The sequence below is a fragment of the Lytechinus variegatus genome, chromosome 6 (genome assembly GCF_018143015.1).
Source record: "Lytechinus variegatus isolate NC3 chromosome 6, Lvar_3.0, whole genome shotgun sequence".
Taxonomy (NCBI): Eukaryota; Metazoa; Echinodermata; class Echinoidea; order Temnopleuroida; family Toxopneustidae; genus Lytechinus; species Lytechinus variegatus.
The window spans coordinates 28033480-28050576 of NC_054745.1; the positions used below are offsets into that span (position 1 = coordinate 28033480).

The window sequence follows — 17097 nt, forward strand, 5'->3', positions numbered from 1 at the left end:
CGTGATAACACCTTGAACAGATCTCCTCCTCCAAATTAAAGTGGACACCGTCTTGTCTTTACAACGTAATATTTGTCCTCTACTGCGAAATTATCCTAATCTTCTCGATGAAATATTGTCACTTCGATCCTAATTCCTAATAAGGCTTCAGTAAGTACATAAATAAGCAAAATAAGAAGTCTTCATAATGAAATAACACAGAATTAGACACATATTGAGATCATTTACATACTAGAAGGGCATTCGTTTCACAAAAAAAGCGAATCGATATTCGAATGTTCACACAGACAATGTTTATTACCCAGATTGTACACTTGCAGAATGGTGCATGTGTAACACACGGAGTAAGATATTCATCAGGTGGGCAGTGTGAACACTCTCTTTATGAATGGATGAAAGGTGCCATAATGACAATAGGCATTTCCAGAACGGCGCAGTTAAATTCATTTCAAATCACCATATGTTGTCTGTTCAGTACTCAAACCTCAGCTAGTTTTCTACCACCAATACGATCAATATCAGGCAGAATATTACCATGCGAGGAATAGGGAGGAGGGGGGGGGGGGGAGTTGGTGGCAAAACTCACATCTCGTGCCCCTCCCCGTTTGATGACTAATAAAAAAATCAAATGATTTTTACAGTGATGACCTGTGTCCTATGGCTTGTCACACTACACCCCCCCCTCCAAAAAAAATCTTGAATTCGCCCCTGGATCATGAAATTGAATATAATACCAATAATTCAAACATGCAACTAAGAAAAGGGCAAACGGTGTCTATTTTGTCCTATTAAAAGTATATACGCCCTAAATATTTAGCTTTGTAAAACTTGTGATGACCATGAAGCCAAATGTTTTACAGACAGTTTCAGTCTATAAAATTTTCATTTCAAGTCTAACTCTAGATCTAGAGAGAAGTAATGATCTTTTAATATATCCATTCTATCATTCATTCATTCATTCACTCACTCATTCATTCATTCTATTATTCATTCTATTATTCATTCATTCTTTCATTTATTCATTCATTCATTCTTTCATTCATGTTATCGTTCATTCATTTATTCACTCATAAACTCATTCACTCATTCATTCATCTGTTCATCATTCCATATATTCAACCATCCATCCATTCTTCATTAGCCATCCATTCATTCAGTCATTCATCAAACAACTATTGCTATTTCATCCATTGATTCTTCAATTTATTCATCCATCCAATCCCATTCTTCATAAGTACTCTATTCATCCATCTGTCCAGCCATTGGACTCTCATATTAATCGATGAGGCATAAACTTAACGAGTCATATTCAACTAAACTTTATAATGATGCAAGTACGATTATAATCACCATCATCACCACCACTACCATCATCGTCACTACCATCATCGTCACCATCATCGTCATCATCATCACCATCACCATCATCATCGTCATCATCATCATCACAGCCATCATCATCATCATCATCATCATCATTAGTTACATCATCATCATCACCACTATCAACACAATCACATCCCCATTATAAACATCATCATCATCCTCAACATCATCATCATAATCATCATCATCACCACCAACCTAATCATAATCATCATTATCATCATCATCACCATCATTATCATCACCACCAACCTAATCATAATCATCATCATTATCATCACCATCATTATTATCTCCATCAACCTCATCATCATAATCATCGTTATCATTATCATTATCATCATCATCACCATCATCATCGTCACCACAATCAACACAATCACATCCCCATGATCAAAATCACCATCAACCTCAACATCATCATCACCATCATCATCACCATCATCACCATGAACATCATAATATTCATTATCATCATCATCACCACCACCATCACCACGATCTGTCTAAAAAATTCCTGTAACAATCCTGAAACTACATTAAAACACAACATGACATTCATATTTATTAAAGAAGAAAGCGCAATTTATTTATTCATTGAATTACCAAGCTTTAAAATAACAAAAAGACATATCATTTTATTAAATGTGATGCAGAAATACACAAAAGTATTTTCATTTTCATTAATTCAAGAATACAGTATATTTTTATGCATTTTTTTTCTTATCTATTGGCTTTGTGACAATGTAACTTTTTTTTCTCACAGGTCAAAAAGATAACGTGAAAGAGAGTGAAAGAATCTTTACATAACATCTAAAATAATCAACAGAAGTAATGAGATGGATAGACAAAGCATCCAAATATATGGCATAAAAATGATTGGATCACCCCTAGCATAACCCAGATACCATTATAAATATTCCATCATAACAAATATTTCTCAAAGAATATAGATTAAAATTTCACATCAATTTTATCATTAAAAATATAGCCACAATAAACAGCATACAGAAGTGGCTTAAATCTTCAATGCCTGAAAACACCTAGTTGTGAAAGATTCCATCCCCATTTCATATATGATGATTGAATAAAAAAAAAAGTTGCATGGGTTACAATGTCAAATAATATATGTGCATACTGTTAGATGTCATATAATTTTTTTCTACCCATGGGTGAGTTTAATCCACTCTTGTTATATACAAACTTACATATTTATTTAGCCAATTGATTAAAGTTAATCCATACATATCGCACCAAAGTATGACATCAATGTTGATCCCTTTTGTGACTAATGGCCTTTTCAAGACCATATTGTGGTACACAGCAAAAACTGTGGTGTTAAATTGGTGGTGTTAGTTTTACACCTATAGGTGTTATTACAACACCTTTTGTTGTTACATTTACACTCTTTGGTGTTATGTTTAATCTCTAGGGTGTAATTTTAACACCTCAGGGTGTGGTCCTCTATAAACACCAATTGGTGTCAGTTTTAACACCACAGTTTTTACAGTGTAGAGCATGATGAAAACCCTCCACACACCAAATTTGACACAAAGTGATTCATGATGTGCTAGCTCTATTAGAAAGAACACAGTGTATCCCACAGTATGTGCCACAGTGTGTTCACAGTGTGGAACACAAAGTGAAATCACCTTCACACTGTTAAATTTGAGCATTTCAACAGTGTGAACATACATATTCTCATAGTCGACCGTGTGAACGCGCTGTGAACAGTCACACTGTCAAGGTGTCCACAGTGCGAAAATATCTTCACACTATTGAATTTGAGCATTTCAACAGTGTGAACATACATATTCTCATAGTCGACCGTGTGAACAATAACTCTTGAGGTGTCCACAGTGTGAAATCACCTTCACACTGTTCAATTTGATCATTTCTACAGTCTGTGAGTCACACATACACACAGTCGACCGTGTGAACACAATGAACAGTCACACTGTCGATGTGTTTACAGCCTGAAAACATCACCACACTGATGGATATGAGCATTTTAACAGTGCAAATAATATTTTCAAACAGTCCACAATGTGAACACACTGTGACCACTACGTGTGACACTGTATTCCTTTCAGCAAGTAAGGTATAGTAAAAGGATTAACATTAATAGGCCCCAAATCCGGCCAATCCATTTCTGATTACAGTGGGGGCTAAGTTGTTCTTCATTAAGCGTGAACAAAGGCCCCCATGGACCGATTCCCACCAAATTTGGGGTGCGGATATTTCCCATCATGCTCTATGGTCATGAAAAGTGCACAAAAAGTTTTTGCGACACCATTGATATTGATATTGTTATTTCATGTGAATTTTGGATCAGTGTGTCTCATTTCTTTCCCTCCATTTCTGGCCCCTGTTGCATAAAAGTTGCTATTAACTTTGCCATCCAATGGTAACTTCTCTGAAGTCCTTGATTCTGATTGGCTGACAAGCATTATTACCATGGTAACTACCATTGGATGGCAAAATTATTTTATGCAACATGGCCCTGTTAGTACTGGCAAAAATATTGAATAAAATGTGTTGTATAAAAAATCTCTAAAACCTCTATTACTGATTTAATGAATCTAAAAGCCTTCTATTCTCCAATGTAGAAACTAACTCTAAATAAAACATTAATATGAAGAATGTGGAACCCTTTGTGTCATTACAACTACGAATAGTAGGATGGGGGTCCGATGTCTTGGCACTTAAGCAGATCAAAAACATCATCTTTTGCTCCAAGTTTTCTTAACGTACTTGTATAATCATCAGATAGTAACACATAGCTTCAAAGGTCAAGTCCACCCCAGACAAATGTTGATTTTAATAAGTAGAGAAAAATAAAAAAGCATAACACTGGAAATTTCATCAAAATAGGATGTAAAATAAGAAAGTTATGACATTTTAAAGTTTCGCTTATTTTTCACAAAACAGTTATATGCACAACTCAGTGACATGCAAATGAGGGATTCGATGATGTCTATCACTCACTATTTTTTTAATTGTTTGAATGATAATATATTTCATTTTTACAGATTTGGCAATAATGACCGACGACTGAACCATAAAATGTTGAAACAATGGAAATACCACATGTTCCAGGAGGAATAAAACTTTGTTTCACAAAACATTGAGGGAAAAATTAGGACATTTCATATTTTCAAATCAACTTTTATCAGGGGTGGACTTGTCCTTTAAAGGTTTTGTGCTTTTTAACACTGTCCAACATTACTTTTAATGAGCTATGAAATTATTGCTTGCAAAATCCTGAAATTGCCATGTTCTCCAAACAAAGAACCCCTCCGGTAAAAAGACACCTTGGTATAATACAAAACTTTGGTGAAATGAAATCTGCTCCTGTGACATTTGCTCCGGTCTTAATATCTCAGAGGGCATAGGGAAAGATTGAGCATTGTAAAAAGGCGGTGCTGCACCATCCTGACTTTGCTCAATCTCGAGATTTTAGCCCGATCGGCCCTCTTCGCAATTAATCTCGAGATTCCAGAAACCCCGTCTCCACCATCCCAAGAAGAGAGAGTCCTGCTCGAGGGAGGCATCGATGCATTATGGTCCGACGCCGTGAATAAATGATCCCGAGTGCGTCTGCACCAGCAAATTAGCACGATAATTCATAAAATACCGCGCATTATGGTCCGACGCCGTGAGTAAATGATCCCGAGTGCATCTGCACTAGCAAATTAGCACGATAATTCATAAAATAGCGCGCTATTTTGCAAATAATCCCAAGATGACTTGGGATTGCAATTTTGAGATAAATCCTATGAACTAGCGCGATAATTGCATCTCCATTACAAATAATCTAGAAATTGTTCAGATCAGGATAATTTGCTAGATGAGAAATAGCACGCTAATTTGAAAACTTGGGATGGTGCAGACGGCCTTATTGAGCCTTTGGTTCAGGATAATGTAAAGATCAGGATTAGGGTTTGTTTAGTTTAGGAGGTTATGATTTATGGTTGGCTTAACGTGCAGGTTTTCCATCAGAGCAATAGTTGCTGGAGCAAATGACATGGAATCCCAAATTCATACATCAGTTATAATCATCAAATGTCATCCTGTACATCGTATTTACCGGTTACACTTCGTAATTCCGAAGGTTCTTTATTCCGAAGGTTCGTAATTTTCGTAAATTGCCTATATCTCGATGTTTGTTAATCCGAAAACGAAAAAGGGTTCATTAATCTGAACACTTGTGGCGTTATTCCGAAAACGAAATAAGGTTTGTTGTTCATTTCGTTTTCGGATGAACGAACCTTCGGAACGAACCTTAGTTCGTTTTCTGATTAACGAACCTTTGGAACAACAAACCTCATTTCGTTTTCGGATTGTCGAACCTTCGGAACAACGAACCCTATTTCGCGTTCGGATTAACGAACCTTCGGAATAACGAAGCTTCGGAATTGCGAATGTATACGGTATTTACCATATCAACAATAAGAAACAGGATTTATCAATACTGGGTCACCCATGCCTTTTACCTAACATCTAAATAAATATATGGGTCTATAATATAAAACTTGAATCATGAACAATGAGTCTTGATGGAATGCTTCATATGTTATACAAACAATATAAAACAAACACAAAATGCAGTTTTAAGATTAAAATCAACCCCATTCTTAACTTCTTCTAGGATAAGTATACAGTAGCCATCTTGCCTTTTAAAATAGATGATCTGTAACATCAACCGATTAATCTCAATTTGAATTTGTTCATCATCGCACGTTGTTCTTATTTCTATTTCCTCATTAAGAAAAAAACTCCAAGCATCGCAGAGCAATCACTTGTTTTATATCCATCTACATATATATACCGAAATAAACAAGTTGCATAATAATAATATTAAAAACAGAGTTCTACAAATACCTTATGTAGCAAAATAAAGTTTCATTCATAATTTTCTTTCATAGTGTGGCAATTTTTATTCAAATTTTTAAAAATCCATTACAAATATATTGAATCTGGCTTAATTTACATATACACGAACAATTTCTTCTCATACATCTAAATTATAATGGTAAAACTAAAGATACATAAATAAACAAATGTACAGATGTTTACTAACATGATCTGGCAATGGGATGCTACTGCAATGAATTTAAGTAAAATAATTGGTTGATCATTTCATTAATTAATTGCCAAACGGAACTCACAACTTTCCTTGAGTGAATACTCAACTATACAACCCCTTTTACGGTTGAAATAAATCTGATATCACCCCTCAAATTAGGAGGGAAATCGTACTGTTTTCCCAATTAAATACAGTAGTTAAAAAGAAATCAAATATGGATAAAACACAAAATTAACAAATGAATAAAGAAAGATGTCATTAAAAAATTGCCAGTGATTACTGTTTTCTTTACATTGCCAATTTAGAGGTCATAATGATCAGATCCCTGGAATAATGTAGTATTTGCGTTTTTAAGAGCTTAGAAAAAGAGAGAAACATAGCAACTCATACATGTATACAGGATTTTAAGAAAAATCAGGGGGGCGTTTCATCGATATTTTCATCGGACAAGTTGTCAGATCTGACAACTTTCCTGGATTCTGATTGGTTAAGAAGCACTGTTACTATATAGTAACTGTCGGATAAAACAGGACTTGTCGGATAAAACGTCCGACAAGTCCTTTCATGAAACGCTCCCCAGGCCTGTTACATGAAAGAACCAACACTCCAACTCGTCGCCTTCTCTATGGAAGGCCAAGAGGAACAATAGTTTATTTATCTTATCGATATTTTTTCATTTTCACTTAATTATTTATTTATTTGTTTGTTTATTTGTTTATTTATTTATATAAACATATATTCATCTGTTTATTTGTATAAATATTTTTTAACTTATCTATATATGGATAGATTGATTTTAAAGTTCATTCATTTATTAATAAATTACATGTAATTCATAGATTTATTTATTTATTTACATTTATTTGTTTATTTACTTAACTTATTTTATTCATATTTGTAGATTGTAGATATTGTAACTGGAATGCTGTTGTTCTCGGAGGCCCTGGTTGTCTGTAAACAGACAAATGTCTTTCGCTTGCAAAGTAAATGGGCCTGCATTCTGTCCAATCAACAATTAGCAATTTCTGTATTTAAGCCGAAACCGAGACATCCAGCTTGGCTTTCCATAATGATGGTGTAGAGCTGGAGATAATGATGCTTTCATGGAATGGGCACCTGTCGTCGACCAATTCTCAGAATCGACATGAAGGAGTGACTTCAAATTTACGGCAAAAGGACTGTGACATGCTCAAATTCACGAACATGGCGAAGATTAAAACATCGCAGATAGAAATCTGACAATCTGTGCCTCATCTTACAAAGCGTTGCGATTGATCCGATTAACCACAACTATGGAAAGCCAGCAACCTCAACATCTAACAGCATCGTTGTCTTCACAATTCAGTGTGCCTTCTCTTTGATTCCAAAGAACCTTGTTCAACTTTCCTGGAGGAGAAATTATGACAATGATGGATTTCCATACAGTTGGGTTTGATTGGATCAATCCCTACTCTTTGTAAGACGAGACGCAAAACTTAGAAAAAATACCAACATAGCTTAATGGGCTCCACATAAGAATAATCTGTTGTATGTATCAAATGTTTGAGTAACTGGGTAAAAAATGTTATACAAATCAACCTCCCACAATGAAAGCCCGCTATTACCTATCGTATTGTATGTATAATAACATTCAATATACAAAAGCTAATATAATTTGAGCAATCTAATTACTCATGATTTAGGTTTATACAAGCAATTTTGCATCAAACATGCTAAACAAATGTTTAAACTTTTTGAAAAATATTCCATTAATATATAAAATGTACATTTATCATTAATTATAATAATTATTATTAATATCAATAGCACTGTTATACTTTCAGCATTTTGCTTTTTGTTTTGTTTTTGTATTATACATGAGTTCATGAAGCATGGTGATTGGTTAATTTGAAAAATGGAAGCTTCTGATTGGTCACTCATCTTCTATATCAGCCATGGCTGCTGCTCTTGCTGCCTTGATTTCCCACGAAGCATCCTATGAAAAAAAAGAATATATGGAAAATAAACAGTGTTGAATTTGAAAGATTTATCCCCCCCCCAAAAAAAATCAAAATAAGAATTGGTATTCTGACACATTAAAGGAGAAGTTCACACTGATGAGAGGGAGGCACTTCAATAAAATCAGAAAATGAAAGAAAAATATTGGTGAAGGCTTGATTAAGGTCTACACAAGAATAAAGAACTTTCAAAATGAATTACCTGCTTTTGGGGGAAATATTTGGACAATTATATATTATCAAGCAAAATCATCATTTAACTACTATCTAACTGGATAAATTCTGGGATCATTGCCACATTTGGAATTAATGTTTTCACCATATCATTTTCAATAATTGTGTGAGAAAATATGAAAGGCAGGGGAATTATGCATTAGTACACTCTGGTGTGCCACAAGGATCCAAATTAGGACCATTATGTATTAGTACACTCTGATGTGCCACAAGGGACTTAATTGGGACCATTATGCACAAGTACCCTGGTGTGCCACAAGGGTCTAAATTAGGACCATTTTGCATCAGTACACTCTGGTGTGCCACAAGGGACTCCAGTGGGACCATTATGTTTAAGTACACTGTGGTGTGCCACAGGGGACTAAATAAGGACCACTTATGTTCCCAGATGCACAATGAAACAATGTAAGTGTATTTCCTACAAGACATGATAATGACTATATAATGTACACAGCATGTTTATTTAAGCCTGTAGACAGGGGGTTCGATTGAACTCACTAAAATTTCAAAGAGAAAGTTAAAATACCATAAAAATGATAAGAAAAGAGAGGGGATTGATCCCCCTTAATTGAAAACCCTGGCTACGAGCCTGTTATTAGTATATGTATCTGTAAACTGTATGTAATTCAGTCTGGCTGCAAGTTGCAGTTTTTAATACACCTTTCAAACTGATATATCAAATCAATTAAAACTCACAACGCTGCTCTCTTCTTCTTCCTCTTCCTGCTCCTCCTCTCTCTCTTCCATGATTCCATTCTCGTGTTCCACCACACCATTCGTTTGTTCATCCCCTTCATAGTACCCAGAGAAACGCTTCGGTTTACTCTCCACCTTCTCGGTTTTCACGTCAGCGTTATGAACTTCACCCGACTCCCATTTTGCCTTCAGAGAGCTTGCACTGCCACCTGCAAGAGGAGAAAAAAAAAACACACACAACAGGCATGAGATAGGGAAATATGAAATAAAGAGGTAAAGCAGTGATATGGATTTTAACCTAATGATTGGCTGAAGTCTATCACATGACCAGTATACAAATAATGCACAGATAAAAAGTGCATCGGTAGGTTTTGTGAGCATACAAAGGAACCTATGGATCTGTCAAACCACACTAGTTTCCATGCTTTCCGCACGCTCGCTAGTCTTACTTATGCACGAACAAACCTGTGCATCATTTGTTTTATAGAATGGAGGAATTCCTTCGCGAAAAGTTAACTTGTTTACAACAATGCATTAGTAATTACCAGATGCATGGCTGGCCATGCGTCGGTAATTATCGATGCATGGCACCCACTCAATGATTTATTCTAGCTAACAGGCAAACTTTATGATCACTCTCATTAATGGCTAATATACTATTGACCAGTCATAGTTTTGATAAGAAGATGGTTTATCCAATAAGCAGGATCTACATCACTACCTTATCAAACACATCATTTTGCTCAGATATTCAATAGAATAACTGCCTTCGCGTGTTACCTATAACACTGTGCAAACACCCTCAACTATGCCTTGGACATGTCAGAACTGTTTCAAAGTTACCTCGTGCATATAATTCTTACTAATGCCTTAGATGTGTAGGGGAAGGCGGGGTAAGTTGCCACACTTTTTGCATTTTTGCATGTTAGAATTGATATGACTAATAGTATTGTAGAAATACATGTAAGTACTCAGCATTTAGATCTGATTCTTGGGAAATATTTTTCACCTATATATAACTTTCTACCCCCACACTGAAAGTCATTGTGACCATTAAAAAAAAAGATGATGTCAAATGGCTCAACTTGCCCCATCAATGGGGTAAATTGTGCCACAATGTGGTGGTGTTAAGGGTTATGTAATGGGTCATCAATACATGACACCACCACAATGTCTGACTCATTCATTATTGGCCTGGGGGTGGTGGCTCAACTTTCCCCTAATCTCAACTTACCCCGCCTTCCCCTATTCTCTGTACACTACTATCTGTAAAATTCATATTGCATACCTTTCGACGTCAGATAGTCATCGCTGCTTGCCGATGACTTGACAATATCAGTTCTTTCTTCAGGTGTGTTCTCAGAAATCACCATCTAAATATAAAACAGAAGAGTTAAAGATACACCATCTTAGTCCACTTGTTGACATCTCTATCAGTCTAAGATCTCCCTTGAAAACACATAGGCCATTGTTCTGACTTGGGTTTTTATGTAATAACTAAAATTGTTTCCTTCATAATCATTAAAGGACATGTCCATCCCAACAAAATGTTGATTTGAATAAAAAGAGAAAGATCCAACAAGTGAAACACTGCAAATTTCATCAAAATCGAATATAAGAAAGTTATGACATTCTAAAGTCTTGCTTTATTTCATAAAACAGTGATATGCATATCCTGGTTGATATGCAAATGAGGAGACTGATGACATCATCCACTCACTATTTCTATTGTATTTTATTATTTGAAATATGAAATATTCAATTTTTCTCCTCATTGTCAAATGAAACGATGAGTAATTTCTCCATAAACATGTGAAATTAGCAGTATCTAATAATATACATGTATGGTTCAGTCAAGTTAATCCTTATTGTCAAGTACGTAAGAAATTAAATATTGTATAATTCAAACAATAAAAAACAAAAGAAATAGTGAGGGGCATCATCGTCTGTCTCATTTGCATGTTACCGAATTGTGCATACATGTATCACTGTTTTGTGAAAAATAAGCAAAATTTTAAACTGTCATAACTTTCCTATTTTAAATCCAATTTCAATGATATTTTCAGCGTTATACTAGTTTAATGGCAAAGTTACCATTGGATGCCGAAGTTACCAAAATAGTAATTCTGATGCAGCAAGGACCTGATCCGATCAATCGCAACTATGGAAAGCCAGCAAAGTCAAAATATACAATGCATGTTTGCTCAAAATACTTCTACCTGTAGATATGAATGTACATCCGTAAATTCATTGATTTCTTGACAGTTCGGTGTGTTCTCCTTTGTTTACAAAGGACATTTTGCACATAACCTGTAGAAAAAATTAGGACACTTATGGATTTCCCTAGAGTTTACGATTGATTGGATTAATCATAACTCTATGGAAATCCATCGAGTTATGATTGATTGGATCAATTGTAACTTTTTTTCCAGGAAATGTGCACAATGTCCTTTGTATACAAAGAAAAGCACAGAGAATTTTCAAGACAACGATGAATGCATGAATATACATCATAGTTAGAAAATATTTCGAACATGCATAATAGACGTTGACATTGCTGGCTGTCTATAGTTGTGATTGATCAGATCAATCATAACTCTTTGTAAGACGGGGGCCTGGTCTATTGGACTTACCGTCATACTATAACTATCTAATGACTGCGGCGTCCTCTCTAGTGACGGCTTTGGCTTCTCCGGAACCCTCTCGACCTGCCCGGTCTCCCATCTCTGCTTCAGCGACCGCGTGCTCTCGGCCGACTTCATCGGCTCGTCCAACGTCATCGATGAGCTCACCACGTCCTCTTTTCTTGTTGGTGTGCTCTCGGAGACCTGGTCCTCAATCTTGTAGTCTTCAAGAGAGCGAGGACTACGTTCTAAAGCAGATCGAGGTTTCTCCTGCACGTTGCTGACGTTACCCTTTTCGAAGAGACTTCGGAGCGACCTTGCTTGTCCTATACAGGAATAAACATAACATACAAACATATATTTTCATACAGACTAAACCCATAGAGATATACAGCATTCTTTAATTCAAAATTTACATTTTTTTGTTCATCAAATTGGCATCATAACTTTTCGATGCATTTTCAATTTTGTAAAATATAGAATAGGTATAACGCCATTCCAAATTTCAACAAAAGGTTGCCAATTTGGAATTTTAACCTGATTTTGTTTTCATCGGCTTGACAATTAAAGAGTGTGTTTAAATTTTCCTTTGCTTCTAAAATTGGCAACTCCTCAAATTGGTAACCACCACTAATTTGTTATTAATTTTCATACAAGAAAATGAAATAATGATGTAACATGAGTCCAAATATATGATGAATGAATGAATGAATTTACCGATAAAGTGCCAGTTGCATTTTTTTAAACAGTGACTCTGATATTGGAAGCGCACTTTTAACACAGCGCACTTTATAATTTACACTTGTTACTCAGGGTAACAACCTTCATGAATCCAGTGTTTCAAATGAATGATTCTACATGTCTTTTTTTTCTTATCCACATAAGAGAGGAATTATTGGTACAGAAACCTTAATAATCAGCTAAAATCAAGCGTCCTGTTGGAAATTGCAACATAATTGATGCTTTCTCAATCAACACTTTAAAGGGGAAGTTAACCCTGAAGAAAACTTTGTTGTAAAAATAGCAGAAAAAATAGTAAAAAATATTGGTGAAGGTTTGAGGAAAATCCGTTTAAGAGTAAGAAAGTTATTAGAGTTCAAAATTTTGGATTTGTGACGTCATAAACGAGCAGCTGCCCCATGTGTTATGTAATATAAAATGTATGAATTTCAAATTTTGTATGGTTCCTGATGACTTAATTTTGTTTTCTTTTCATGATCGGATGTGAAATGATTTGTCTATTGATATACAAAAGTTACAGTGAAAACCATTTTCAATTTTCTGAGAAAATGACATTTCATTGATTTTTTACCATTCGCTATGTAGGAATGCTGCTCGCATATGACGTCACAAATCAAATAATTGAAATTCTAATAACTTTTTAATTATTTGATGAATTTTTCTCAAACCTTCGGCAATATTTTTCATTATTTTTTCTGCTATTTTTACAATAAACTTTTTGTCAGGGTGAACTTCCCCTTTAAGCATAAAGGAGGATGAAAATCTGGATTCAAAACCACACATGTGAATTCTGGTCATTAGATCCTGCAAGTGTCTTAACCCTTTGAACCCTGAATTATTCAGATGGTTGTGACCCTCACCCTGAATTACTTGCAGATATCGGCAAAATGAAGAAATATATGACCTTTGAAATAAATAATCTATTATTCAGCCCAGCCATGCCAGCGGCAACTTACTCCGTTGGTACCTGGCTAATGTTCTGTAGCTTCCCGTACAAATGATAATATCAAATTTTGTCTCAAAATCACTGCTATGACAAGTAAAATTCACCCGACAACTGATGTAATACATTAGCTAAAAGGGGAGTGGGATATGACATCATCAGCCCACCTAATGAATATTCATGAGGACATGCATACAACTGTTTTCACCAAATATTGCTTAAGTTTAAAATTCAATAACTTTCTTATTTGCTATCTGATTTTGCTGAAATTTTCAGAATTCTGCTCCATGAATATTACAGAGCTGCCAACCTGATCAAGAACATTTCAGTATTTTTAAAGCTGAAAATCAGTATTTTGGTGAGGAAATCAATATTTTCAAAGAAATACCATAGGACAACACAAAAAAATTAAACTTGAGAAATCATTTGCATTTAACCATCAGTATTCTTCTAATTTCTTAGTACTAAATACAGAAAATCCATACTACGTGGCAGCTCTGATATTACTCCATTTACTTTGATGCATAATTGATTTACAGCCCGTAGTACAAATTAACCCTATGAGTGCAGGAGTAAAATGAATCAAGAGAAGCTCAAACCTGACTTGATCCCGGGATCCTCAGCCGTAGTCTCTGCATTGACTACATCCTCACGCTTCGGCTTCTCTGGAGGCTGGTAAACCCTCCTTTCTTCCGGCCTACTGATCTCAATCTTTTCTCTCGGCTTCTCCTCAATGTTTGAAATCCTCTCCGTCTCGAAGCGATTCCTGAGCGATTTCGAGAGGCCTCGCTTAATGCCAGGGTCCTCCGAAGTATCCGAGCTCCTGACGACATCGTCCCTGATGACCGGCGTGCTCTCCGCTACGTGAGCCTGGGTGGTGCTTTCATACTCGGTGAGGGATCTGACGTTGACAGGGTCGCGACTGGTCTTGGCCTCTAGATTTGTCACTCCACCCACCTCAAACATATTCTTGAACTTCCCAATCCCGTCCGATGAGGTCTTCACCTCCTCCTGCGCTTCGTCCGCATGGAAAATGTCCTCCTTCCGCACGGGAGTGTTCTCTGCGACGCCCTTCTCCGCAGGCGCGTCGTATATATTGATGGACTTGGTGGCGGCGCTGGCAGGGGTGGAATTTTGGAAGTCTCCGCTTTCAAACCTCGACTTGACGGAGCTTGTTCCTCCTTGTACTTGCATTGATTCTTCGGGTTTGTCTGAGGAACGGATTAAACTGGGAGGGGCGCTCTCTTCTGATTGGTTCATCGAGGCAGAGATCGGTGCTTCTACTAGTCTGGGTGATTCTATAGTATTTCCTTCCATACTGAAAATCATAATAACAAATAAAACAAATAATCAGAAACATCAATACTTATAAAGTTTAATGGATCATTTTCAAACTGAATCATCAACATTTGGGGATTAAAATAATGAAATATGACAGAAGAAAAATAGTTACCATAACGGAACTATACGCCTATAGACTCAAGATAAAAATAACATTCTTTAAGTTGGTGTCAGGCACAGCCCCCCCCCCTCCATGCTCCACACTATTTTAACTAGGTATTTCATTTTTTCGACTTTAGATAATTTTTGCTAGATAAAAAAGTTTTGATAAGAAGCAGCTCCCACCAAGTCATGATTATGTTGCATTTTTTGGGGCTCTCCATTTTCCCCCTCATTTTGAAAAAAAAAATAGGGCCCTCCCCTTACTTAAATCCAGTTGATATGTCATTTAGCCAAATAACAATTTAGCCCTGCAGGTGCTAATCATTCATCTATAGGGTGATTATTATTATGTGCATGAAAGCGAAGTGCACAATCGACCATGCAATTATAAAGGGGAGCCCCAGGGGGGCACTGTCATTATAAAGCAGACACCACACTCCTTCTTGGACTTTCAGAATGGACCCTGACACTTAAGTAATCATCCTTTGATCACAGAGCGATCTCAGAGCATCCGTTATAAGCATTTCTATGGTTTTCCAATTTCCATGCTAATCAGTGCCTTGAAAGTTGAATATCAATTTTTCATGATAGTGTGAAATAATAGGAGTACAAGGAGTAGTAATAGTAGTAGCAGTAGTAGTAGAAGTATAAGGAGAAGTAGAAGTAGTAGTACTAGGAGTAGAAGTAGTAGTAGTCGTAGTAGTAATACATGTAGTAGTAGTAGTCGTAATAGTAGTAGTAGTACTCGTAATAGTAGGAGTAGTAGTAGTAGGAGTAGTAGTAGTAGTAGTAGTAGAAGAAGTAGTAGTAGTAGTAGTAGTAGCAGAAGAAGACGTAGAAGTAGTATTAGTAGAAGTAGTAGTAGTAGAAGTAGTAGTAGTAGTAGCAGAAGAAGACGTAGAAGTAGTAGTAGAAGTAGTAGTAGTAGTAGTAGTAGTAGTAGAAGTAGTAGTAGTAGTAATAGTAGTAGTAGTAGTAGTAGTACATGTAGTAGAAGTATATGTAGGAGTAGTCGTAGTAGTAATAGTAGTAGTAATACATGTAGTAGTAGTAGTAGTCGTAATAGTAGGAGTAGTAGTAGTAGTAGTAGTAGTAGTAGTAGTAATACATGTAGTAGAAGTATATGTAGTAGTAGTTAGTAGCAATAGTAGTAGTAGTAGAAGTAGTAGTAGTAGTAGTAGTAGTAGTAGCAGTAGCAGAAGAAGACGTAGAAGTAGTAGTAGTAGAAGTAGTAGTAGTAGTAATAGTAGTAGTAATACATGTAGTAGTAGTACTCGTAATAGTAGGAGTAGTAGTAGTAGTAGTAGAAGTAGTAGTAGTAGTAGTAGCAGCAGAAGAAGACGTAGAAGTAGTAGTAGTAGTGGTAGTACTAGTAGTAGAAGGAGTAGTAGAAGTAGAAGTAGTAGTAGTAGTTAGTAGTAATAGTAGTAGTAGTAGTAGAAGTAGTAGTAGTAGTAGCAGCAGAAGAAGACGTAGAAGTAGTAGTAGTAGAAGTAGTAGTAGTAGTAGCAGAAGAAGACGTAGAAGTAGTAGTAGTAGTGGTAGTAGTAGTAGTAGTAGAAGTAATAGTAGTAGTAGTAGTAGTAGTAGTAGTTAGTAGTAATAGTAGTAGTAATAGTAGTCGTAGTAGTAGTAGTAGCAGTAGTAGAAGTAGTAGTAGTAGTAATAGTAGTAGTAATAGTACTCGTAGTAGTAGTAGTAGCAGTAGTAGAAGTAGTAGTAGTAGTAATAGTAGGAGTAGTAGTAGTAGTAGTAGTAGTAATAATAGTACATGTAGTAGTAGTACATGTAGTAGAAGTATATGTAGTAGAAGTTTATGTAGTAGTAGTAGTAGTTAGTAGTAATAGTAGTAGTAGTAGTAGTAGTAGTAGTAGCAGCAGAAGAAGACGTAGAAGTAGTAGTAGTAGTAGTACTAGTAGTGGTAGTAGTAGTAGTAGTAGTAAG

The 17097-nt window shown here is 35.9% G+C and overlaps 1 protein-coding gene across 1 annotated transcript in view; it reads right to left on the reverse strand.

Moving 5' to 3' along the window:
- Window positions 1-6976: 6976 nt before the first annotated feature.
- The window catches only part of LOC121417315 (ABC transporter F family member 4-like), a 27258-nt gene continuing 17137 nt past the window's right edge, over window positions 6977-17097 (reverse strand). Inside the window, exons 3-7 of the mRNA XM_041610973.1 lie at window positions 14310-15028; window positions 12036-12352; window positions 10691-10775; window positions 9403-9611; window positions 6977-8450 (exon numbers count right to left, since the gene is read on the reverse strand). Of these exons, the coding sequence (XP_041466907.1) occupies window positions 8388-8450; window positions 9403-9611; window positions 10691-10775; window positions 12036-12352; window positions 14310-15027 (1392 nt within the window). The 5' untranslated portion in view covers window position 15028 and the 3' untranslated portion in view covers window positions 6977-8387. The remainder of the gene's footprint in view (window positions 8451-9402; window positions 9612-10690; window positions 10776-12035; window positions 12353-14309; window positions 15029-17097) is intronic.